This window comes from Oncorhynchus keta, chromosome 8 (genome assembly GCF_023373465.1).
Source record: "Oncorhynchus keta strain PuntledgeMale-10-30-2019 chromosome 8, Oket_V2, whole genome shotgun sequence".
Taxonomy (NCBI): Eukaryota; Metazoa; Chordata; class Actinopteri; order Salmoniformes; family Salmonidae; genus Oncorhynchus; species Oncorhynchus keta.
This window is the reverse complement of record NC_068428.1, coordinates 24142124-24169168: the sequence shown is the minus strand read 5'-3', so window position 1 is coordinate 24169168 and position 27045 is coordinate 24142124. Positions and strand designations below refer to the sequence as shown.

Below are 27045 nucleotides of genomic sequence, written 5' to 3'. Positions count from 1 at the left end.
TCCATACAGATCTTGTCTCATTGCTGCAACTCCCCAACGGGCTTGGGAGTCTCTCTCTCTCTGAAGCAGAGTTGTTAGGCAGAGTAAAATCAGAGCAGAAAAGCACGTTCTGTCCATTACTGTGGTGAAATGGTATTTGGGGGAGTCTCGAGCACCGCCTGTTTTAAAATAGAGCTTTTAAGAGGAGAAACAGGGGGACAGAGGGAGGTGGGGGGGGCAGGGGGACAGAGGGAGGTGGGGGGCAGGGGGACAGAGGGAGGTGTGAGGGCAGGGGGACAGAGGGAGGTGGGGGGCAGGGGTACAGAGGGAGGTGTGGGGGCAGGGGGACAGAGAGAGGTGGGGGGCAGGCGGACAGAGGGAGGTGGGGGGCAGGGGTACAGAGGGAGGTGGGGGGCAGGGGGACAGAGAGAGGTGTGGGGGCAGGCGGACAGAGGGAGGTGGGGGGCAGGCGGACAGAGGGAGGTGTAGGGGCAGGGGGACAGAGGGAGGTGTGGGGGCAGGCGGACAGAGGGAGGTGGGGGGCAGGCGGACAGAGGGAGGTGGGGGGCAGGGGGACAGAGGGAGGTGGGGGGCAGGGGGACAGAGGGAGGTGTGAGGGCAGGGGGACAGAGGGAGGTGTAGGGGCAGGGGGACAGAGGGAGGTGGGGGGCAGGGGGACAGAGGGAGGTGTGAGGGCAGGGGGACAGAGGGAGGTGGGGGGCAGGGGGACAGAGGGAGGTGTGGGGGCAGGCGGACAGAGGGAGGTGGGGGGCAGGCGGACAGAGGGAGGTGGGGGGGGCAGGGGGACAGAGGGAGGTGGGGGGCAGGGGGACAGAGGGAGGTGGGGGGCAGGGGGACAGAGGGAGGTGGGGGGCAGGGGGACAGAGGGAGGTGGGGGGCAGGGGGACAGAGGGAGGTGGGGGGCAGAGGGACAGAGGGAGGTGGGGGGCAGGGAGCCAGAGGGAGGTGGGGGGCAGGGGGACAGAGGGAGGTGGGGGGCAGGGGGACAGAGGGAGGTGGGGGGCAGGCGGACAGAGGGAGGTGTAGGGGCAGGGGGACAGAGGGAGGTGGGGGGCAGGGGGACAGAGGGAGGTGTGAGGGCAGGGGGACAGAGGGAGGTGGGGGGCAGGGGGACAGAGGGAGGTGTGGGGGCAGGCGGACAGAGGGAGGTGGGGGGCAGGCGGACAGAGGGAGGTGGGGGGCAGGGGGACAGAGGGAGGTGGGGGGCTGGGGGACAGAGGGAGGTGGGGGGCAGGGGGACAGAGGGAGGTGGGGGGCAGGGGGACAGAGGGAGGTGGGGGGCAGGGGGACAGAGGGAGGTGGGGGGCAGAGGGACAAAGGGAGATGGGGGCAGGGAGCCAGAGGGAGGTGGGGGGGCAGGGGGACAGAGGGAGGTGGGGGGCAGGGGGACAGAGGGAGGTGGGGGGGCAGGGGGACAGAGGGAGGTGGGGGGGCAGGGGGACAGAGGGAGGTGGGGGGCAGGGGGACAGAGGGAGGTGGCGGGCAGGGGGACAGAGGGAGGTGTGGGGGCAGGCGGACAGAGGGAGATGGGGCAGGCGTACACGTGAATGTGTAAAGTTGGTCGCGCTGTGAGAATCAAGACCCTAGTCTCCCCATGCTGCCTCTCTCTCTCCTCCTACCTTTCTGTCACTCTCTTCCCTCTCTCTCTCCTATCTGTCTATCGTGTTCACTGTCTCTGATTCTAGATCTGTCATGCAGTTGTCTCTAGCCTCCTCAAACCCTTCATATGCTCTTTTGTGTGTGGGTAGATTCTTTGGGCAACGTGTCCTCACTGAAAACCATTTCCAAATCCCACTTCATTGTACACACACACACACACACACACACACACACACACACACACACACACACACACACACACACACACACACACACACACACACGCACGCACACGCACGCACACACACGCACACACGCACACACACGCACAAACAGGATAACTGCAGATTTCAGCTCTTGTATCAGAGCAGGTTGAGAGATCATCTAATTCTAACATCTAAACACAGAATCAAAGAGGGTGACCTGAGACCTCCAACCAGCATCACAGAGGGTGCCCAGAGACTTCCGACCAGAATCACAGAGAGTGACCAGAGACCTCCAACCAGCATCACAGAGGGTGACCAAAGACCTTCAACCAGCATCACAGAGGGTGACCAGAGACTTCCGACCAGAATCACAGAGGGTGACCAGAGACCTCCAACCAGCATCACAGAGGGTGACAAGAGATCTCCAACCAGCATCACAGAGGGTGACCAAAGACCTCCAACCAGCATCACAGAGGGTGACCAGAGACCTCCAACCAGCATCACAGAGGGTGACAAGAGATCTCAAACCAGCGTCACAGAGGGTGACCTGAGACCTCCAACCAGCATCACAGAGGGTGACCAGAGACCTCCAACCAGCATCACAGAGGGTGACCAGATATCTTCAACCAGCATCACAGAGGGTGACCAAAGACCTTCAACCAGCATCACAGAGGGTGACCAAAGACCTCCAACCAGCATCACAGAGGGTGACCAGAGATCTCCAACCAGCATCCCAGAGGGTGACCAAAGATCTCCAACCAAAATCACAGAGGGTGACCAAAGACCTCCAACCAGCATCACAGAGGGTGACCAGAGATCTCAAACCAGCATCACAGAGGGTGTGACCTCAGAGGGCATCAGAGTTTAGAGAACTCATTCCCCCGATTAGGATCTCAGCTGGGAATAGTTCTCAACATGCCCTCCAGACAGTTTTAATGGTATACAGAAACACTCAACCTTTCACACACACACACACACACACACACACACACACACACACACACACACACACACACACATCTGGAGCTTCAGCATGTTCCTTCTCTTTGTACTGCTAACTGCCTCTATCTTTTGTGATCTCTTCTCCCTCTCTCCCCTCGCCTTTTCTTTCTAAACTTCTCTTTCCAAGGTCTTTATCAAAGCAAACCATCTTTCTCTCCGTAACATATCCCTATCTAATATCCACTCTTTTCATTGTTATCTTTCTCCCCCGTGTGTAATTCAAACTTCTTTCCTCCCTCTCAGTTCTTCTGTCTCCCATTCTCTTTCTCTCACCCATTCCCCCCATCTTGTTTTATATCCTCTCCCCCATCTTGTTTTCTATCCTCTCCCCATCTTGTTTTCCATCCTCTCCCCATCTTGTTTTCTATCCTCTCCCCATCTTGTTTTCTATCCTCTCCCCCATCTTGTTTTCTATCCTCTCCCCCATCTTGTTTTCTATCCTCTCCCCATCTTGTTTTCTATCCTCTCCCCATCTTGTTTTCTATCCTCTCCCCATCTTGTTTTCTATCCTCTCCCCATCTTGTTTTCTATCCTCTCCCCCATCTTGTTTTCTATCCTCTCCCCCATCTTGTTTTCCATCCTCTCCCCATCTTGTTTTCTATCCTCTCCCCCATCTTGTTTTCTATCCTCTCCCCATCTTGTTTTCTATCCTCTCCCCATCTTTTTTCCATCCTCTCCCCCATCTTGTTTTCCATCCTCTCCCCATCTTGTTTTCCATCCTCTCTTGTTTTCCATCCTCTCCCCATCTTGTTTTCCATCCTTCCCCATCCATCCTCTCCCCATCTTGTTTTCTATCCTCTCCCCATCCTCTCCTCCCCATCTTGTTTTTTCTCCCCATCCTCCTCCCCCATCTTGTTTTCTATCCTCTCCCCATCTTGTTTTCTATCCTCTACCCCATCTTGTTTTCTATCCTCTCCCCCATCTTGTTTTCTATCCTCTCCTCTCCCCATCTTGTTTTCTATCCTCTCCCCATCTTGTTTTCTATCCTCTCCCCCATCTTGTTTTCTATCCTCTCCCCATCTTGTTTTCTATCCTCTCCCCATCTTGTTTTCTATCCTCTCCCCATCTTGTTTTCTATCCTCTCCCCATCTTGTTTTCCATCCTCTCCCCATCTTGTTTTCTATCCTCTCCCCCATCTTGTTTTCTATCCTCTCCCCATCTTGTTTTCTATCCTCTCCCCATCTTGTTTTCTCCCCATCCTCTCCCCATCTTGTTTTCCATCCTCTCCCCCATCTTGTTTTCTATCCTCTCCCCATCTTTTTCCATCCTCTCCCCATCTTGTTTTCCATCCTCTCCCCATCTTGTTTTCTATCCTCTACCCCATCTTGTTTTCCTATCCTCTCCCCATCTTGTTTTCTATCCTCTCCCCATCTTGTTTTCTATCCTCTCCCCATCTTGTTTTCTATCCTCTCCCCATCTTGTTTTCCATCCTCTCCCCCATCTTGTTTTCTATCCTCTCCCCATCTTGTTTTCCATCCTCTCCCCCATCTTGTTTTCCATCCTCTCCCCATCTTGTTTTCTATCCTCTCCCCATCTTGTTTTCCATCCTCCTCCCCATCTTGTTTTCTATCCTCTCCCCCATCTTGTTTTCCATCCTCTCCCCATCTTGTTTTCTATCCTCTACCCCATCTTGTTTTCTATCCTCTCCCCCATCTTGTTTTCTATCCTCTCCCCATCTTGTTTTCTATCCTCTCCCCATCTTGTTTTCTATCCTCTCCCCATCTTGTTTTCTATCCTCTCCCCCATCTTGTTTTCTATCCTCTCCCCCATCTTGTTTTCTATCCTCTATCCTCTCCCCATCTTGTTTTCTATCTTGTTTTCTATCTCTCCCCATCTTGTTTTCTATCCTCTCCCCATCTTGTTTTCCATCCTCTCCCCCATCTTGTTTTCCATCCTCTCCCCATCTTGTTTTCCATCCTCTCCCCATCTTGTTTTCCATCCTCTCCCCATCTTGTTTTCTATCCTCTCCCCCATCTTGTTTTCCATCCTCTCCCCATCTTGTTTTCTATCCCCATCTTGTTTTCTACCCCATCTTGTTTTCTATCCTCTCCCCATCTTGTTTTCTATCCCCTCTCCCCCATCTTGTTTTCCATCCTCTCCCCATCTTGTTTTCTATCCTCTCCCCATCTTGTTTTCCATCCTCTCCCCATCTTGTTTTCTATCCTCTCCCCATCTTGTTTTCCATCCTCTCCCCATCTTGTTTTCTATCCTCTACCCCATCTTGTTTTCTATCCTCTCCCCATCTTGTTTTCTATCCTCTATCCCCCATCTTGTTTTCTATCCTCTCCCCATCTTGTTTTCTATCCTCTCCCCATCTTGTTTTCTATCCTCTCCCCATCTTGTTTTCTATCCTCTCCCCATCTTGTTTTCCATCCTCTCCCCATCTTGTTTTCTATCCTCTCCCCATCTTGTTTTCCATCCTCTCCCCCATCTTGTTTTCCATCCTCTCCCCATCTTGTTTTCTATCCTCTCCCCATCTTGTTTCCCCATCCTCTCCCCCATCTTGTTTTCTATCCTCTCCCCCATCTTGTTTTCCATCCTCTCCCCCCATCTTGTTTTCTATCCTCTACCCCATCTTGTTTTCCCCATATCCTCTCCCCATCTTGTTTTCTATCCTCTCCCCATCTTGTTTTCTATCCTCTCCCCATCTTGTTTTCTATCCTCTCCCCATCTTGTTTTCTATCCTCTCCCCATCTTGTTTTCTATCCTCTCCCCATCTTGTTTTCTATCCTCTCCCCATCTTGTTTTCTATCCTCTCCCCATCTTGTTTTCTATCCTCTCCCCATCTTGTTTTCCATCCTCTCCCCATCTTGTTTTCCATCCTCTCCCCATCTTGTTTTCCATCTTGTTTTCCTCTCTCCCCCATCTTGTTTTCCATCCTCTCCCCCATCTTGTTTTCTATCCTCTCCCCATCTTGTTTTCCCCATCCTCTCCCCATCTTGTTTTCTATCCTCTACCCCATCTTGTTTTCTATCCTCTCCCCATCTTGTTTTCTATCCTCTCCCCCATCTTGTTTTCCATCCTCTCCCCATCTTGTTTTCTATCCTCTCCCCATCTTGTTTTCTATCCTCTCCCCATCTTGTTTTCCATCCTCTCCCCATCTTGTTTTCCATCCTCTCCCCATCTTGTTTTCTATCCTCTACCCCATCTTGTTTTCTATCCTCCTCTCCCCATCTTGTTTTCTATCCTCTCCCCCATCTTGTTTTCCATCCTCTCCCCATCTTGTTTTCTATCCTCTCCCCATCTTGTTTTCCATCCTCTCCCCCATCTTGTTTTCCATCCTCTCCCCATCTTGTTTTCCATCCTCTCCCCCATCTTGTTTTCCATCCTCTCATCCCCCATCTTGTTTTCTATCCTCTCCCCATCTTGTTTTCTATCCTCTACCCCATCTTGTTTTCTATCCTCTCCCCATCTTGTTTTCTATCCCCTCCCCCTCTTGTTTTCCATCCTCTCCCCATCTTGTTTTCTATCCTCTCCCCATCTTGTTTTTTCCATCCATCTCCCCCATCTTGTTTTCCATCCTCTCCCCATCTTGTTTTCTATCCTCTCCCATCTTGTTTTCACCCCATCCTCTCCCCCATCTTGTTTTCTATCCTCTACCCCATCTTGTTTTCTATCCTCTCCCCATCTTGTTTTCTATCCTCTCCCCATCTTGTTTTCTATCCTCTCCCCATCTTGTTTTCCATCCTCTCCCCCATCTTGTTTTCCATCCTCTCCCCATCTTGTTTTCTATCCTCTCCCCCATCTTGTTTTCCATCCTCTCCCCATCTTGTTTTCTATCCTCTCCCCCATCTTGTTTTCCATCCTCTCCCCCATCTTGTTTTCTATCCTCTACCCCATCTTGTTTTCTATCCTCTCCCCATCTTGTTTTCTATCCTCTCTATCCTCTCCCCCATCTTGTTTTCTATCCTCTCCCCCATCTTGTTTTCTATCCTCTACCCCATCTTGTTTTCCATCCTCTCCCCCATCTTGTTTTCCATCCTCTCCCCATCTTGTTTTCTATCCTCTCCCCATCTTGTTTTCTATCCTCTCCCCCATCTTGTTTTCCATCCTCTCCCCCCATCTTGTTTTCCATCCTCTCCCCCATCTTGTTTTCCATCCTCTCCCCCATCTTGTTTTCTATCCTCTCCCCATCTTGTTTTCTATCCTCTCCCCATCTTGTTTTCTATCCTCTCCCCCATCTTGTTTTCCATCCTCTCCCCCATCTTGTTTTCTATCCTCTACCCATCTTGTTTTCCATCCTCTCCCCATCTTGTTTTCCATCCTCTCCCCCATCTTGTTTTCCATCCTCTCCCCATCTTGTTTTCCATCCTCTCCCCCATCTTGTTTTCTATCCTCTCCCCATCTTGTTTTCCATCCTCTCCCCCATCTTGTTTTCCAACCTCTCCCCATCTTGTTTTCCATCCTCTCCCCCATCTTGTTTTCCAACCTCTCCCCCATCTTGTTTTCTATCCTCTACCCATCTTGTTTTCCATCCTCTCCCCCATCTTGTTTTCCATCATCCCCCCATCTTGTTTTCTATCCTCTCCCCCATCTTGTTTTCCATCCTCTCCCCCATCTTGTTTTCCATCCTCTCCCCCATCTTGTTTTCCATCCTCTCCCCCATCTTGTTTTCTATCCTCTCCACATCTGGTTTTCTATCCTCTCCACATCTTGTTTTCTATCCTCCCTCTTTCCAATTTATTGTTCTCCGTCTCTTCAATTACTATCATCAGCGCTCCACAGACCAGATAATGACCATAATAATCATTTGATGTTTGATACATGACACTCAAAGCTAACACATGAATGGACAGAGAGACTTTAATATACTATGACAGGGTGAGCGAGGTACTGTAATGTAACGCCACCGCCCACTGGGCCATACACAACACAGGTAGTGAGGACAGCATTATGAAGTCCATTAGTCTAAGGTAGGAGGACAGAGTCTAATGGTTACTGACAGGTAGGAGGACAGAGTCTAATGGTTACTGACAGGTAGGAGGACAGTCTAATGGCTACTGACAGGTAGGAGGACAGACTAACGGTTACTGACAGGTAGGAGGACAGAGTCTAATGGTTACTGACAGGTAGGAGGACAGAGTCTAATGGCTACTGACAGGTAGGAGGACAGAGTCTAATGGTTACTGACAGGTAGGAGGACAGAGTCTAATGGTTACTGACAGGTAGGAGGACAGAGTCTAATGGCTACTGACAGGTAGGAGGACAGAGTCGAATGGTTACTGACAGGTAGGAGGACAGAGTCTAATGGTTACTGACAGGTAGGAGGACAGACTAACAGTTACTGACAGGTAGGAGGACAGAGTCTAAAGGTTACTGACAGGTAGGAGGACAGAGTCTAATGGCTACTGACAGGTAGGAGGACAGACTAACGGTTACTGACAGGTAGGAGGACAGAGTCTAATGGTTACTGACAGGTAGGAGGACAGAGTCTAATGGCTACTGACAGGTAGGAGGACAGAGTCTAATGGTTACTGACAGGTAGGAGGACAGAGTCTAATGGCTACTGACAGGTAGGAGGACAGAGTCTAATGGTTACTGACAGGTAGGAGGACAGAGTCTAATGGCTACTGACAGGTAGGAGGACAGAGTCTAATGGTTACTGACAGGTAGGAGGACAGAGTCTAATGGCTACTGACAGGTAGGAGGACAGAGTCTAATGGCTTCTGACAGGTAGGAGGACAGAGTCTAATGGTTACTGACAGGTAGGAGGACAGAGTCTAATGGCTACTGACAGGTAGGAGGACAGAGTATAATGGTTACTGACAGGTAGGAGGACAGAGTCTAATGGCTACTGACAGGTAGGAGGACAGACTAACGGTTACTGACAGGTAGGAGGACAGAGTCTAATGGTTACTGACAGGTAGGAGGACAGAGTCTAATGGCTACTGACAGGTAGGAGGACAGAGTCTAATGGTTACTGACAGGTAGGAGGACAGAGTCTAATGGTTACTGACAGGTAGGAGGACAGAGTCTAATGGCTACTGACAGGTAGGAGGACAGAGTCTAATGGTTACTGACAGGTAGGAGGACAGAGTCTAATGGTTACTGACAGGTAGGAGGACAGACTAACGGTTACTGACAGGTAGGAGGACAGAGTCTAATGGTTACTGACAGGTAGGAGGACAGAGTCTAATGGTTACTGACAGGTAGGAGGACAGAGTCTAATGGTTACTGACAGGTAGGAGGACAGAGTCTAATGGTTACTGACAGGTAGGAGCACAGAGGGGAAACAGTTCCTAATGGTTACTGACAGGTAGGTGGACAGAGGGGAAACAGTTACTAATGGAAACGGTTACTAATGGTTACTGACAGGTAGGTGGACAGAGGGGAAACAGTTACTAATGGTTACTGACAGGTAGGTGGACAGAGGGGAAACGGTTACTAATGGTTACTGACAGGTAGGTGGACAGAGGGGAAACAGTTACTCATGGTTACTGACAGGTAGGTGGACAGAGGGGAAACAGTTACTAATGGTTACTGACAGGTAGGTGGACAGAGGGGAAACGGTTACTAATGGTTACTGACAGGTAGGTGAACAGAGGGGAAACAGTTACTAATGGTTACTGACAGGTAGGTGGACAGAGGGGAAACGGTTACTGACAGGTAGGTGGACAGAGGGGAAACGGTTACTAATGGTTACTGACAGGTAGGTGGACAGAGGGGAAACGGTTACTAATGGTTACTGACAGGTAGGTGGACAGTGGGGAAACAGTTACTCATGGTTACTGACAGGTAGGTGGACAGTGGGGAAACGGTTACTAATGGTTACTGACAGGTAGGTGGACAGAGGGGAAACAGTTACTAATGGTTACTGACAGGTAGGTGGACAGTGGGGAAACAGTTACTAATGGTTACTGACAGGTAGGTGGACAGTGGGGAAACAGTTACTCATGGTTACTGACAGGTAGGTGGACAGAGGGGAAACAGTTACTAATGGTTACTGACAGGTAGGTGGACAGAGGGGAAACGGTTACTAATGGTTACTGACAGGTAGGTGGACAGTGGGGAAACAGTTACTCATGGTTACTGACAGGTAGGTGGACAGAGGGGAAACAGTTACTAATGGTTACTGACAGGTAGGTGGACAGAGGGGAAACGGTTACTAATGGTTACTGACAGGTAGGTGGACAGAGGGGAAACAGTTACTAATGGTTACTGACAGGTAGGTGGACAGAGGGGAAACAGTTACTAATGGTTACTGACAGGTAGGTGGACAGTGGGGAAACAGTTACTAATGGTTACTGACAGGTAGGTGGACAGAGGGGAAACGGTTACTAATGGTTACTGACAGGTAGGTGGACAGTGGGGAAACAGTTACTAATGGTTACTGACAGGTAGGTGGACAGAGGGGAAACGGTTACTAATGGTTACTGACAGGTAGGTGGACAGTGGGGAAACAGTTACTCATGGTTACTGACAGGTAGGTGGACAGAGGGGAAACAGTTACTAATGGTTACTGACAGGTAGGTGGACAGAGGGGAAACGGTTACTAATGGTTACTGACAGGTAGGTGGACAGTGGGGAAACAGTTACTAATGGTTACTTACATGCTTCCTGTAGCTGAGCTGCTGTCAGTGGGCAGAGAACCGTTGGAGCGTTCCATCTGAGCCAGCCTGAGAAACACAGATACAGACATTAGCTGGATTAGTTCAGAAACATTACCATGGGGGTCAACGCCTTCCAACCACTGATGGGTACAGATGCAACCCCTGTTGGCTAGTGCACCATTCTAGCTGAATGGATGAAGTGTAACATAACATAAGGAGTGGACGGCAGACATCAGGCAGAGTTTAGCCCAACAGCTAGGGGATCAGCCATCGCAATATGGGACCCAGTTATGACATGAGATGGATTATGGTACAGTGCTGCACATGGCCGGGACGAGAGGTTCGGAGCCACACCGGTCAAATCCTATTGGGCACGGAGGGAGTGTATGTGTGTGTTGTGATAGATCTATGCGGTTGGGATGGGGAACACAGTTGATTACTGGCCCTGGCCTTGGTGCTCTCACACACACACACACTCTCACACACACACACACACACACACACACACACACACACACACACACACACACACACACACACACACACACACACACACACACACACACACACACACACACACACACACACACACACACACACACACACACACACACACACACACACACACACACAGAGAGACAGGCTCACCCACCCACCCACGGTAATTAGATTGGGCCAGCAGATGAAAGGCTCTATGTATTGAGCTGTGTAATAAAGAGAGGGAGCGAGGGGAGCCTCATAGCTCCTAGGGAGATGAAGACAAAGAGAACATGATCCCTTCACTGGCCCAAGGCTGACATTGGGATAGCTTTGTTAATACAGAGTCTGTCTGGCTGTGTGTGTGTGTCAAGGCAGCTTGTTATCTGGTAACAGTCAGGGGCTGTAGTGATTCACCTGTGGGTTAATGGTTAATGAGAAGGAAAGATCCATGTCAGAATAGCATATGGAATGGCTGGCACTAAGGGGGCACAGTCAAATTGGCAGGGGAGGCGAGCCCTACTGTCTCTACCCTTAATGGACAATAGTCTGGCATAGACAGTCATTGGTATACCAAGTACGTGTAAGGTTTGTGTGATGGTAGTGTACAGTACCTGCTAGCATACTGCTCTATCCTGGAATGAGTGTCATCATGAGAGAACTGGGGAGACTGGGAAAGCCTGAAGAGAGGGAATGGAGGGGTGGAGATGGGTACAACATGAAACACAATAACAACCAAAAAGACTTCAATCAAATGAAACAATCAGCAGCTAGAAATCTAGGATAATATAATCAACAAAGAACCAACAGAAGATTGTGCTGATCTAGGAAGCCAGGCCATGAGTTACGGAACTGCTAATGGGATGGAGAGGAGGTTAGGAGGAAGAGGAGGCTGTAAAGGGGAGGAAGAGTCTGGTAGGTTGGTCAATCGGGCAGACAGGCAACATGCGGTATGACGGCTTAGTGGGGGTGGTAGGGGGGGTGAGTTGTGGATGCAGGGACAGGGAGGAGGGCAGACTGTTCAGGGGCATTCTGATCTCCCTGGGGCGGGGCATGCAGATACTCACTCATACTGCTCCGGACACATGCTGATGAGAGTGACGGGACTGTAAGAGAAACGAAGGGAGGGAGGGAGGTGAGGGAGGGGACAACAATCTTTAGGGCCACATCACATGAACAAGGTCAAGAACCAAATGCAACAGGAGGAGAGTACAGGTGGTAGGGTTCCAACCAATGATGTATATAAACCCTGGATTGCTGATGCTATGTATTGGCCAGTGAGAAGCATGGTCGGCCATATTGGTACTCCCCAGTTGGATCAGTCCTCCATAGGAATGAATGGAATTCTACACTATTTCAAATATACGTTTCAAGGACAAAATTACATTAATTTATGTCTTTTTTCCTGTAGTGAGGACAGTAACATTAGTCATTTCAAAAATATATACTTTAAGGAAAATGTTTTTTATATATTTGTTCATGTTTATTTTTATGTTTAGCTCACATAATATACCTTATGCATGAAGGTGTCTGTAATAGAATGTCAAAACGAATGTAGACATTAATACATGTAGCTTCTATAGCTTCCAAAATATGTTTTTTACAAAGGTGGGAGGTAACAAGATGGAAGCATGGTGGCTTCCACACAGCACCCCCTATCGGTCATCTACATATAAACTCAGCAAAAAAAGAAACGTCCCCTTTTCAGGACCCTGTATTTCAAAGATAATTCGTAAAAATCAAAATAACTTCACAGATTTTCATTGTAAAGGGTTTAAACACTGTGTCCCATGCTTGTTCAATGAACCATAAACAATTAATGAACATGTACCTGTGGAACGGTCGTTAGGACACTAACAGCTTACAGACGGTAGGCAATTAAGGTCACAGTTATGAAAACTTAGAACACTAAAGAGGCCTTTCTACTGACTCTGAAAAACACCAAAAGAAAGTTGCCCAGGGTCCCTGCTCATCTGCGTGAACGTGCCTTAGGCATGCTGCAAGGAGGCATGAGGACTGCAGATGTGGCCAAGGCAATAAATTGCGGTGTCCGTACTGTGAGGTGCCTAAGAGAGGATGGACAGCTGATCTTCCTCGCAATGGCAGACCACGTGTAACAACACCTGCACAGGATTGGTACATCCTGATTCGCATTTATTGTCGAAGGAATGAGGCCTGTACTCTGGAGCGGAATCGATTTGGAGGTGGAGGGTCCGTCATGGTCTGGGGCGTTGTGTCACAGCATCATCAGACTGAGCTTGTTGTCATTGCAGGCAATCTCAACGCTGTGCGTTAAAGGGAAGACATCCTCCTCCCTCATGTGGTACACTTCCTGCAGGCTCATCCTGACATGACCCTCCAGAATGACAATGCCACCAGCCATCCAGCTCGTTCTGTGTGTGATTTCCTGCAAGACAGGAATGTCAATGTTCTGCCATTGCCAGCGAAGAGTCCGGATCTCAATCACATTGAGCTGGTGTGGGACCTGTTGGATCAGAGGGTGAGGGCTAGGGCCATTCCCCCCAGAAATGTCCGGGAACTTGCAGGTGCCTTGGTGGAAGAGTGGAGTAACATCTCACAGCAAGAACTGGCAAATCTGGTGCAGTCCATGATGAGATGCACTGCAGTACTAAATGCAGCTGGTGGCCACACCAGATACTGACTGTTACTTTGATTTTGACCCACCCTTTGTTCAGGGACACATTATTCCATTTCTGTTAGTCACATGTCTGTGGAACTTGTTCAGTTTATGTCTCATTTGTTGAAACTTGTTATGTTCATACAAATATTTACACATGTTAATTTAGCTGAAAAGAAGTGAGGACATTTTTTTTTCCTGAGTTTACATCCAAACCATTGGTTCCAACCAGCGGCTATGCTTAGAATAGCCAGAAGGGGGCGACAACAGGGGCAAGCAGTAGCACACAGGCAGAAGCCCACCCCAAATCCTAACCTTTACCATTATTCGGGAAAACTGGCCTTAGACCAGCATCTAGGAGCCCATCCAAATAGAATCTCCCCTTGAGTCTTGGGGCTATGGTCCAATGGTTTCTAATGATTCAACTATTCATTTCCAAGTGATAATTGAGTCCCTATTTAAAGAATGTTAGTGGAATATTCCCAAGCAAGTCTTTGTCGCCCCAGGCCTGTACTTAGTGTAGTTGTTAAGTATGCGTTTTAAGTTTCTGCACTGATTACAAGGACATTCATCACTATAATTAGGCATACTGGACATTTGACAGCAAAACCAAAATGATCAAGAGATCATATTCAATCTGTCTTTCACTTATTACAGTGTCATTTCATGTGCAGTCTTCAAAATGAAAATCTATTTCTAAACATTCAGAGTTGTACTGCACAGCCCACACAGATGAAACACCTTGGGAAAGAAAAATGAATTTAATATAGCGAGAAAGAACGGTTGCTAAATATAGATGTGATAGGAAGAGAAGCATCTTGTTATTTTGGAGATGGAGAGGATGTTTAGATAATGGCTTGGGTGCTCTGAAGGTTACTGGTGTTTTTGTTCGCAATGTGAAAGTGGAGACAGTGAAACAAAGCGCTGCATCGTGGATAAGTGTCTCTCGCAGTGGGAAAGAAAGCAGGAGTCGTCACTTCTCTGCCCGCGAGGAGACTCCTACTGCACCAGATCCCTCAGGGAGGGAGAGATTCAGCTGTTTTGGGCTGCTGTCTGCGGTGAGCTACCACTTTGTGCAGCCCCGTCAACTGGTGCCATTAGGAAGTGGGCTTTTTCACCTGAGAGCAGCATCAACCAGGGTTTGAGTTGATTTGTTTAAAGCCATACACTGCTGTGCTGAGCTCTTCAAGTTTCTTCTTTTACTCACGATAGGCTGGGCCAGGGGTCTTTTAACCTCCGGATGGGTGCACTCTTGTGAAAAAAATGAAGAGAGCGAGGGAGGAAGGGAGAGAGGGAGACCGTGGGAGCGTTTAGCTCTGAAAAATGTTGCTGTTGCGAGTGCAGTCAGAAAAGGTAGCAGAAGTAAGATTCCTGGAGATACAGTGATGTTGAGCCGAAAGAGTTGACTTTCCCCTGGGATGGCAGTGGGCCAAAGACAAGTCCAACTACATCCTACCTCCCTGGGCCTGTGGTATGGCAATGGGCCAAAGACAAGTCCAACTACATCCTACCTCCCTGGGCCTGTGGGATGGCAGTGGGCCAAAGACAAGTCCAACTACATCCTACCTCCCTGGGCCTGTGGGATGGCAGTGGGCCAAAGACAAGTCCAACTACATCCTACCTCCCTGGGCCTGTGGGATGGCAGTGGGCCAAAGACAAGTCCAACTACATCCTACCTCCCTGGGCCTGTGGGATGGCAATGGGCCAAAGACAACAAGTCCACCTACATCCTACCTCCCTGGGCCTGTGGGATGGCAGTGGGCCAAAGACAAGTCCAACTACATCCTACCTCCCGGGCCTGTGGAATGGCAGTGGGCCAAAGCCAAGTCCAACTACATCCTACCTCCCTGGGCCTGTGGGATGGCAGTGGGCCAAAGACAAGTCCAACTACATCCTACCTCCCGGGCCTGTGGGATGGCAGTGGGCCAAAGAAGACAAGTCCACCTACATCCTACCTCCCTGGGCCTGTGGGATGGCAGTGGGCCAAAGACAAGTCCAACTACATCCTACCTCCCTGGGCCTGTGGGATGGCAGTGGGCCAAAGACAAGTCCACCTACATCCTACCTCCCTGGGCCTGTGGGATGGCAATGGGCCAAAGACAAGTCCAACTACATCCTACCTCCCTGGGCCTGTGGGATGGCAGTGGGCCAAAGACAAGTCCAACTACATCCTACCTCCCTGGGCCTGTGGGATGGCAGTGGGCCAAAGACAAGTCCACCTACATCCTACCTCCCTGGGCCTGTGGGATGGCAGTGGGCCAAAGACAAGTCCACCTACATCCTACCTCCCTGGGCCTGTGGGATGGCAATGGGCCAAAGACAAGTCCAACTACATCCTACCTCCCTGGGCCTGTGGGATGGCAGTGGGCCAAAGACAAGTCCACCTACATCCTACCTCCCTGGGCCTGTGGGATGGCAGTGGGCCAAAGCCAAGTCCAACTACATCCTACCTCCCGGGCCTGTGGAATGGCAGTGGGCCAAAGACAAGTCCACCTACATCCTACCTCCCTGGGCCTGTGGGGTGGCAGTGGGCCAAAGACAAGTCCAACTACATCCTACCTCCCTGGACCTGTGGGATGGCAATGGGCCAAAGACAAGTCCAACTACATCCTACCTCCCTGGGCCTGTGGGATGGCAGTGGGCCAAAGACAAGTCCAACTACATCCTACCTCCCTGGGCCTGTGGGATGGCAGTGGGCCAAAGACAAGTCCACCTACATCCTACCTCCCTGGGCCTGTGGGATGGCAGTGGGCCAAAGACAAATCCACCTACATCCTACCTCCCCGGGCCTGTGGGATGGCAGTGGGCCAAAGACAAGTCCACCTACATCCTACCTCCCTGGGCCTGTGGGATGGCAGTGGGCCAAAGACAAGTCCAACTACATCCTACCTCCCTGGGCCTGTGGGATGGCAGTGGGCCAAAGACAAGTCCACCTACATCCTACCTCCCTGGGCCTGTGGGATGGCAATGGGCCAAAGACAAGTCCACCTACATCCTACCTCCCTGGGCCTGTGGGATGGCAGTGGGCCAAAGACAAGTCCAACTACATCCTACCTCCCCGGGCCTGTGGAATGGCAGTGGGCCAAAGCCAAGTCCAACTACATCCTACCTCCCTGGGCCTGTGGGATGGCAGTGGGCCAAAGACAAGTCCAACTACATCCTACCTCCCCGGGCCTGTGGGATGGCAGTGGGCCAAAGACAAGTCCACCTACATCCTACCTCCCTGGGCCTGTGGGATGGCAGTGGGCCAAAGACAAGTCCAACTACATCCTACCTCCCTGGGCCTGTGGGATGGCAGTGGGCCAAAGACAAGTCCAACTACATCCTACCTCCCTGGGCCTGTGGGATGGCAGTGGGCCAAAGACAAGTCCACCTACATCCTACCTCCCTGGGCCTGTGGGATGGCAATGGGCCAAAGACAAGTCCACCTACATCCTACCTCCCTGGGCCTGTGGGATGGCAGTGGGCCAAAGACAAGTCCAACTACATCCTACCTCCCCGGGCCTGTGGAATGGCAGTGGGCCAAAGCCAAGTCCAACTACATCCTACCTCCCTGGGCCTGTGGGATGGCAGTGGGCCAAAGACAAGTCCAACTACATCCTACCTCCCGGGCCTGTGGGATGGCAGTGGGCCAAAGACAAGTCCACCTACATCCTACCTCCCTGGGCCTGTGGGATGGCAGTGGGCCGAAGACAAGTCCAACTACATCCTACCTCCCTGGGCCTGTGGGATGGCAGTGGGCCAAAGACAAGTCCAACTACATCCTACCTCCCTGGGCCTGTGGGATGGCAGTGGGCCAAAGACAAGTCCACCTACATCCTACCTCCCTGGGCCTGTGGTATGGCAATGGGCCAAAGACAAGTCCAACTACATCCTACCTCCCTGGGCCTGTGGGATGGCAGTGGGCCAAAGACAAGTCCAACTACATCCTACCTCCCTGGGCCTGTGGGATGGCAGTGGGCCAAAGACAAGTCCAACTACATCCTACCTCCCTGGGCCTGTGGGATGGCAGTGGGCCAAAGACAAGTCCACCTACATCCTACCTCCCTGGGCCTGTGGGATGGCAATGGGCCAAAGACAAGTCCAACTACATCCTACCTCCCTGGGCCTGTGGGATGGCAGTGGGCCAAAGACAAGTCCACCTACATCCTACCTCCCTGGGCCTGTGGGATGGCAGTGGGCCAAAGCCAAGTCCAACTACATCCTACCTCCCCGGGCCTGTGGAATGGCAGTGGGCCAAAGACAAGTCCACCTACATCCTACCTCCCCGGGCCTGTGGGGTGGCAGTGGGCCAAAGACAAGTCCAACTACATCCTACCTCCCTGGACCTGTGGGATGGCAATGGGCCAAAGACAAGTCCAACTACATCCTACCTCCCTGGACCTGTGGGATGGCAATGGGCCAAAGACAAGTCCAACTACATCCTACCTCCCCGGGCCTGTGGGGTGGCAGTGGGCCAAAGACAAGTCCAACTACATCCTACCTCCCTGGACCTGTGGGATGGCAATGGGCCAAAGACAAGTCCAACTACATCCTACCTCCCTGGACCTGTGGGGTGGCAGTGGGCCAAAGACAAGTCCAACTACATCCTACCTCCCTGGACCTGGTAAACGGAGCAAGCAGCCTTCAATAGGACTCATATTATCATGTCAACATTATAGATGTATTGCATTGTACAATAATCACATGGCAAACAAAAAGCAAACATGTAGATTTATGTACCTCACATAATACATTTACTAGTCTATTTCTGACTAAATCACTTTTCTTTACAAAGTGTGTGGAGGGCATTTGTCTTTCAAACGGTGTCATAACTATTGTCTGGTAGAGTTTTTCACACGTCTCTGCATTGAACTATGTTCCTGGCATGCAGAGTGTGTCTGTGTGGGTATTATTGTATCAGGGGAAGGGGCTGACTGGGAGGTACAAAGACAACAGTAGAGCCAACGGTAATGGACCTTGGACAGACACACTGAGAGACAGTGAAACACAGAGTGTTAAAGTTAAGGGGAAGGATGGGCAATTTTGATTTGCAAAGCCTTGATGAGATGACACTGTGTGTGTAGTGGCTTCCTTTCGTCTTTACCATAGCCACTGCCCAAGCCTGAAGCGGGGTTGTTTGGTACGCATACAGTCCACACTCAAGGTTTTCAAACGGCCAAACATTCAATGACATCCAGGGATGTGGTGCAACAAAAATGTTTATTCTTCTTATATCTAACAAATAAATGATTCTTCAATCAACTTAAAGCATAGAATACTTTATATGGAAAATACATATTATGACCTGTCGCATCTTGCAAGGACTCTCCTCTCCCGAAGGCCCAAATTCCTGCCTTTATCCTAACACACTTACCAAAATACAATGAACAGGCAAGAGGGGGGGCCAAATGGCGGAGTTACACTAACAACAAATGAATATATCTCAATCAGGTAAATATAAATCATAAAGGTACGTACCTAATATTTCATCATTTACATTAATATTTAATATATTTACACAAATATACATGGAGCTCCATATGTTCGGTCTTTTATACAAATATGTCCAAATCGGCTCTAACAGTGTGTGCAGAGTGCAGAATATATTGTGATGCCAATTGTGATCCAATAGAGAGATGTTGCTGGAGCGGAAACAACAACGAGCCTACGTGGTACCGAGTTGTGTTGAGTAAAACGCTGCCCTCATCAGTATGGTTTACAGGATGTTGTATTGTGTCATACAGTATATTGTACCTTTTTCCTGTACACACTTCTATGCCAGTGCACCTCAATAGTCTTGAAGGACAAGCCGCCCTGACACTCTTTCCTCCCCTCCACTCCTCTATCAGGGGGCTTAAGAACACCTGTGCACTCTGACACCTTTTCATGCCTCCTGTCAGAGACAGACAGACAGACAGAGGTGGTGCTGGGAACAGGGAAACATCGCCATATGTTCGGAGGGGAATATCATTAGCCCTCGCTCGCTACCACATCCTCCGCTAGGGCTTTCCACTCAGTTTGACAGAAGTGTGTGTGCGAATGTCTCTTCAGAATGTGTCTATATCTGTGCTGTGTTATTGACTCCACCTAAATCAAATCAAAACAATGAGATAAAGATGGAGAGAGAAAGAGAGAGTGAAAGAGGAAGTCTGAGTTAATGTGTTTTAAGAACTCCAACCCACACAACACCTAAACTCATCAGTCTCCCTGCTAGAGTTAAAGCAGTATACAGTATTATCCTGAACTCTTCCAAATACGGAGATGAACAGCACATAACACACCAAGCTAGGAGGCTCAGACACGTCTTTCACATTAACACGTGTCTCTGTGTCTAATCAGAAATCGTATTTGGCGTGTAATTAAGGAAGAAGAGAGAGGGGGCATGAGAGAGTGAGAGATCAAATCAAATTATATTTGTCACATGCGCTGAATATAACAGGTGTGGCTTTTTTTCTCCCTCCCTTCCTCTCTCAGAGATGGCCTGATTCACTATCTCCACACACTGAATGTCAGTGTGTTTCTGTGTGTGTGTATGTTTGTGTGTGTATGTATGTGTGTGTGTGTGCATGTGTGTGTCATTGTGTGGGCTTAAAAGTAAGAATTGCAGACTCAGTGCAATAAGTTTCTGCTGTAAAACTGCCTGTATTGTACCAGACTTCCAGCAGTTTGTGGATGGTAGAGAAGTCAGGCGGGAGAAGAAAAGTGGAAAATGAATGTCATGGAATAGTCATATTTCTCCAAGTCTCCATTTCATAGAAGCTTTTTAAGGAATCTCTCTACCATTTCCCACCTTTTAAAAGGGATCTGTCAGGGAGACACTGCTGCAGGGATAGCGGGAGGAAAGCAGAACGGAGAGAGGAGAGGAATGAAGTGGGCCAGTCTATCTGAGGAGTGGACATCTGAACTGTGTGTGTGTTTGTGTGTGTGTGTATCTTCTTTGGGGTAAGGTTGGATTCACAGTTTGTTTTTAATATTAACTTGTGCAACTCAAGTAGAAGTAGAAGGGGAGAGAGAGAGAGAGAGCGAGAAACAGAGAGAGAGAGCGAGAGAGAGAAACAGAGAGAGAAACACAAGAATAAATAAATAGAGAGGGAGGGAGAAAGAGAGGAGGGATGCACAAACTTGGAAAGATACTGAGACAGAAGATATAGCAAAAAGCAGATGGTGAGATATTGAGATGTGGAGAGAGAGGGAGACATGTTCTAGGGAGCTGTTAGTATATAGAGACAGAGAAGGTTCAGATCATAGAAGGGGACATAACTCACACCTCAAGAGGGGGGCACTCACCACCCTCCACTAGCATCTGCATAATCTGTAACGCTAGTTAAACACCATTACTGAGGATTTATGTGTGTCCGAGCAGGCGACTGGTGAAAAATCGAGATGTGCTCACTCTAGAGCAGAGCAGCAGCTCTGTGCAACACAGGAGATATATGGCCTGAGTCTTCCAGGGGGTATAACAGTCTACAGACAGGGAGAGGAAATTAGTGTTGACAGAGGGCTCACCCAGGCAACACAACGACCCCCTTCCTCCCAGGTACCTACGTCTCCATATTGTCTCCTTCTAGAAACGTCTGGACCGGTAAGTAGCCCAGCCGGGGGTGCTTGGCAAAGTACTTCTTGGAGCGGAACTTGTTTTTCAGCACCTTGGTGAAATCACGCATGTCCTCACCCGAAGTAGTCTGGAAGAGTGAGAAAGGGATGAGACATTTTGTAAGAAGGAGTTCATTAGTTCATTAGAAAACGCATCTTCTAAGAAAGTGGCGGATTCTGCTTTGCCAGTGGAAGTCCAATTATCACGGTGCCCTGACCTAAAGAGGGCCTATTCTTCCTAGGATTCAGGGAACAGCTAGGGAGACTCAACTTCCACAAACACACACCTAAGCAGGGGAACACACATAAAGACACTGTGACGCAAAGGAACACACAGTCTATTGATTTCATATGGCTTTTAGCTAATATGTAGAACACAACACATCCTGAGAGAGTGAGAGAGAGAGGGAGAGGGAGAGAATAAACTTGGATTGTTTGTCAGGAACATATACAGGATGCTGATTTTGGACGGAATTACGGAATCACCTGGAAGGTTTACAACTACCAATGATTATTATTCTATACAGCAAATTCTCTGGAAAACAACAGAAACCTGAAAACACCATCCAACCTGGAAATGAGTGAGTAATGTTTAGTCTTGAAACTATATTTTATTTCCAAAAGCCAAGAAGAAAAATACACTACATTACGTTATAAGGACTGAATTCTAACATAAGGCTGCCAAGCTTGATACAGCTTCAATTACCACTGACATGTCAAGTGAGAGGTGTCAAAGCCCTTTAGCCCAACAATGGCAGGAGAGTCAAACAGTCTACTCCAACCAAATGGAGAGGCCTTAGAAGCTGCCTCCCGCTGTTAAAATACAGTACCCGGTGTATGTAAAGAATGATAAGGCAAGAATAGATGACAAAATAAAGCTCCTTATGGAAAATCAAGAGACACTTTTTGGGAACATCAGCAACCTTATCCTCCACACAAACCATCCCCTGGCATGGCACAGTGCTATATTAGCACACTACCCCTTTGTTAAGAGAGGGAGTGTTAACGTCTTGGTGACAGGGGGGCAGTATTGAGTAGCTTGGATGAATAAGGTGCCCAGAGTAAACTGCCTGCTACTCTGTCCCAGATGCTAATATATGCATATTATTAGTATGATTGGATATAAAAAACTTGGAAGTTTCTAAAACTGTTTGAATGATGTCTGTGAATATAACAAAACTTATATGGCAGGCGAAAACATGAGACAAATCCAACCAGGAAGTGGGAAATCTGAGGTTTGTAGTTTCATTTAAGTGATTGCCTATCCAATATGCTATGTCTATGGGGCCAGATTGCACTTCCCAAGGCTTCCAGCAGATGTCAACAGTCTTTAGAAAGTTGTTTGAGGCTTCTATTGTGGAAGGGGGTCGAATAAGAGGTGTTTCAACAAGTGGACTAGGCTGTGGCCAAACAGTTGTTTACTGCGCGGTCACGTGGGCGCGCCGTTCCTTCTTTTTCCTCTGTAATGAATACGCTATTGTCCGGTTGGAATATTATTGAACATGCATTATAAAAAGACCCTAAGGATTGATTGTAAACATCGTTTGACATGTTTCTACAAACTGTAATGGTACTCTTTTGACTTTTCTTCTGGATTTTGCGCTCGCACATTGTGCCTTTGGAATAGTGAACTAAACGTGCGAACAAAACGGAGGTATTTGGACATAAATATGGACATAATTGAACAAAACAATTTTTTTTTGTGGAAGTGGGAATCCTGGGAGTGCATTCCGATAAATATCAGCAAAGGTAAGTAAAGATTTATAATACTATTTATAACTTTTGTTGACTCCACAATTTGGTGGGTAACTGTATGGCTTACTTTTGTGGCTGAACGCTGTTCTCAGATGATTGAATATTGTGCTTTTGCCGTAAAGCTTTTTTGAAATCTGACACGGCGGTTGCATTAAGAGCAAGTTTATCTTTAATTCTATGTAAAACATGTATCTTTCATCAAAGTTTATGATTAGTATTTCTGTTATTTGATGTGGCTCTCTGCAATTTCTCCGGATGTTTTGGAGGCATTTCTGAACATGGCGCCAATGTAAACTGAGGTTTTTGGATATAAATATGAACTTGATCGAACAAAGCATACATGTATTGTGTAACATTGAGTCCTGGGAGTGTCATCTGATGAAGATCGTCAAAGGTTAGTGATTAATTTTAGCTATACTTCTGCTTTTTGTGACACCTCTCTTTAGTTGGAAAATGGCTGAATGCTTTCTGTGACCAGTTGCTGACCTAACATAATGATATGTTCTGCTTTCGCCGAAAATCCTTTTTGAAATCGGAGACTGTGGTTGGATTTAGGAGAAGTGTATCTTTAAAATGGTGTAAAATACTTGTATGGTTGAGGAATTTTAATTATGAGATTTCTGTTGTTTTGAATTTGGCGCCCTGCAATTTCACTGGCTGTTGGCGAGGTGGGATGCTAGCGTCCCCAACAATCCCAGAGACGTTAACAAGGGGTGGAAACTCAGGATACTTGACAACGAGGACTCTGAGTCAGCTAATATAAATCTCTATATGTCTGGAACAGTAATGGTACAGGGCAACCCCAAACAGTTTCAGCTGGACTTTCACCTAATCAAAAAATTAGCCCAGCAGGAGAAGGTCTCCCTTGAGAAAGATAACTCCACCCCGAACGGGGCAGACCAGACCTCTTCATTATATAACCCCACAGACGAGGCACCCCCAGCGGAAAGTCAACCTCCCAGCACAGAATACTACCCTCTCATTGAAATGAAGGATAAATTTACCCAGCTGGAGGTAAGGCAGGTGGAGCTGGAAAAGCAGGTGATCACACTTCAGTCAGCACAGACCCAGACAACAGTCCAGCACAACAACACTCTCTTAACCAGACCCGGAGAGCTGGAGGTGGAGAGAGACATATCTGCACTATGGACAGTGGTGAGACAACTTCAACAGGAGAAAGAGCAGGAGCAGGAGCAGAACAGAGCACTAGAGGAGAGGATCAGACTGCTGGAGTAGAGGTTGAGGGGGATGGCGTGTGACAGAGAACAACCCACTAGAGAGGTGGCCACCCCCACAGAGAAGCAAGCAGAAGAGCCCACCTCAGCACCCGACAAAAGTTTCGACATCACAGCAGAACAGTCCACACCAGACCCTGACCATAGCGTCGAAATCACAGCAGAACAGACAAATGAAGAACCCCAAGCCCAGAGGCTCTCACCCCCTCTGAGCACCCCCCTGTCAGCCACCCTGATAGCCCTTAAGACAACCCCCCCTCCCCACACACCGAGGACATATACAAGACACAAATTGTTCTCCTTATGATCTCAAATGGGAAATATATACAAGAAAAAAAAAACCTTTTCCCCAAACACAGTGTGTCTAAACTCTGGTGTCCAAACACCCAGCGCGCCCTAGACCTTCTGAGGACCAACTAGGTTCACCTAGCCACATCATAATACACACAGGCACAAACGACCTGAGAACACAGCAGGAAAGGGTGGCCACAGCACTGAAGGGAGTGATTGAAAAGACTTGCTACCACGAAAAGACTTCCACCCTGCCACAATACAGCGCGTAAACACAAGTATTTCCCGTGACTGTGCCTCAAAAACAAATGTTTTCCTGGCCCATCACTCCACCCTGGACTTGAACAGCCTCTAAGACCAGGTCCACCTCTACAAGGCAGCAGTGCCCACCTTTGCCCAGACTCTAAAGGACATCGCTCTCAAACGCAGCCCCAAAACTTCACACAGGAACAACAGATCAATAGACACCCTGCCCAGACATGCGAGACACCCTCCCAGACCTGCGGGACCCCCCTGAACCTACACATAGAGGACCCACTCCAAGAGGACCTACATCCAGACCACACCACCAGCCACATCCACACTCCCATCCGGACCAATCAACACCCCCCCCCACGTCAACCATCCCCACTTACACTAGCCCAAGCCAATGGCATGTAGCAGATGCTCAGCTGGCTCTGCTCACACTTACTGGCCTGAGGCCAAACCACGACCAACAACATTGGACACTTTATGGAACACAAAGCCTTCACTATATCATCCTGGAATATCCAAGGTCTGAGGTCATCTGCCTTTGGCCTAAAGAGCAGGAACCCGGACTTCACCAAAGAAATCGGTAATACAGACATTGTCATCCTGCAAGAAACCTGGTATAGAGGAGACAAACCCACTGGTTGCCCTCTAGGTTACAGAGAGCTGATAGTCCCATCCACCAAGGGACTCTGGGGGTATGCTAATTTGGTATAGAGCAGACCTAACTCACTCCATTTAATTAATCAAAACAGGAACATTTTAAATTTGGCTAGAAATTCAAAAGGAAATTATCGTAACAGAGAAAATTGTCCTCCTGTGTGCTACCTATATCCCCCCCACTAGAATTCCCATACTTTAATGAAGACAGCTTCTCCATCCTGGAGGGGGAAATCAATAATTTCCAGGCCCAGGGACATGTACTAGTCTGTGGCGACCTAAATTCCAGAACCGGACAAGAACCTGACACCCTCAGCACACAGTGGGACAAACACCTGCCTGCAGGTGACATCATTCCCTCCCCCATATGCCCCCCTAGGCACAAATATGACAACATAACCAACAAAAACGGGTCACAACTCCTGCAGCTCTGTCGCACGCTGGGTATGTACATAGTCAATGGTAGGCTTGGAGGGGACTCCTATGGTAGGTACACCTATAGCTCATCTCTTGGCAGTAGTATTGTAGACTACTTTATCACTGACCTCAACCCAGAGTCTCTCAGAGCGTTCCCAGTCAGCCCACTGACACCCCTATCAGACCACAGCAAAATCACAATCTACTTGAACAGAGCAATACTCAATCATGAGACATCAAAGCCAAAGGAACTGAGTAACATTAAGAAATGCTATCGATGGAAGGAATGCAGTTTGGAAACCTACCAAAAAACAACTAGGCAATAACAAATTCAATTCCTTTTATACAATTTCCTGGGTAAAACGTTCCACTGTAATAGTGAAGGTGTAAACTTGGCAGTAGAAAATCTTAACAGTATATTTGACCTCAGCTTCCATATCAAATCTAAAAAATCTGAAATAGAAAACCGAAGAAAGTGAACAACAATGACAAATGGTTTGATGAAGAATGCAAAAATCTAAGAAAGAAATTGAGAAACCTGTCCAACCAAAAACATAGTGACCCAGAAAACCTGAGTCTACGCCTTCACTATGGTGAATCACTAAAACAATACAGAAATACACTACGCACGTCAGAAATCAACTCAATGTAATCGAAGAATCCATAGACTTTAACCACTTCTGGGAAAATTGGAAAACACTAAACAAACAACAACACGAACAATTATCTATCCAAAATGGAGATGTATGGGTAAACCACTTCTTCAATCTTTTTGGCTCTATAACAAAGAATAAAGAGCAAAAACATATACAGGATCAAATTCAAAGCTTAGAATCAACTATTAAAGACTACCAGAACCCACAGGATTCTCCAATTACCTTGAATGAGCTACAGGACAAAATAAAAACCCTCCAACCCAAAAAGGCTTGTGGTGTTGATGGTATCCTTAATGAAATGATCAAATATACAGACAACAAATTCCAATTGGCTATACTAAAACTCTTTAACATCATCCTTAGCTCTGGCATCTTCCCCAATATTTGGAACCAAGGACTGATCACCCCAATCCACAAAAGTGGAGACATATTAGACCCCAATAACTACAGTGGGATATGCGTCAACAGCATCCTTGGGAAAATCCTCTGCTTTATCATTAACAGCAGACTCGTACATTTCCTCAATGAAAACAATGTACTGAGCAAATGTCAAATTGGCTTTTTAACAAAATACCATACACCAGACCATGTATTCACCCTGCACACCCTAATTGATAACCAAACAAACCAAAACAAAGACAAAGTCTTCTCATGCTTTGTTGATTTCAAAAAAGCCTTCGACTCAATTTGGCATGAGGGTCTGCTATACAAATGGATAGTAAGTGGTGTTGAGGG

At 48.3% G+C, this 27045-nt stretch overlaps 3 protein-coding genes and 1 long non-coding RNA gene across 5 annotated transcripts in view; 2 read left to right on the top strand and 2 right to left on the bottom strand.

Moving 5' to 3' along the window:
- LOC127931373 (utrophin-like) overlaps positions 1–12125 on the bottom strand; it is a 37965-nt gene extending 25840 nt beyond the window's left edge. The window contains exons 1-3 of the mRNA XM_052523866.1: positions 11902–12125; positions 11449–11514; positions 10358–10423 (exon numbers count right to left, since the gene is read on the bottom strand). Of these exons, the coding sequence (XP_052379826.1) occupies positions 10358–10423; positions 11449–11514; positions 11902–11921 (152 nt within the window). The 5' untranslated portion in view covers positions 11922–12125. The remainder of the gene's footprint in view (positions 1–10357; positions 10424–11448; positions 11515–11901) is intronic.
- LOC127931377 (uncharacterized) lies at positions 8660–10321 on the top strand. 2 transcript variants are annotated; one of them, XR_008140909.1, is made up of 3 exons: positions 8660–9341; positions 9590–9761; positions 9805–10321. It is a non-coding gene; the product is annotated as an uncharacterized LOC127931377 (long non-coding RNA). The 2 variants fall into 2 exon arrangements; XR_008140908.1 differs by lacking the exon at positions 8660–9341 and adding an exon at positions 9454–9546 and having other exon boundaries at positions 9590–9632; positions 9676–10321.
- A 2875-nt stretch (positions 12126–15000) lies between the features above and the next one.
- Positions 15001–18105, top strand: LOC127931583 (collagen alpha-1(III) chain-like). The gene has a single exon (XM_052524730.1). It carries the CDS (start codon positions 15001–15003, stop codon positions 18103–18105), a length of 3105 nt encoding a protein of 1034 aa, XP_052380690.1.
- Positions 18106–18655: 550 nt separating this feature from the next.
- Positions 18656–27045, bottom strand: part of LOC118373813 (utrophin-like) — a 92719-nt gene continuing 84329 nt past the window's right edge. Inside the window, exon 14 of the mRNA XM_052523867.1 lies at positions 18656–21136. Within this exon, the coding sequence (XP_052379827.1) occupies positions 20996–21136 (141 nt within the window). The 3' untranslated portion in view covers positions 18656–20995. The remainder of the gene's footprint in view (positions 21137–27045) is intronic.

What these genes read in the sequence shown, in the direction of transcription:
- LOC127931583 (XM_052524730.1), top strand. Translation starts at nt 15,001, where the DNA reads ATGGCAGTGGGCCAAAGACAAGTCCAACTACATCCTACCTCCCTGGGC.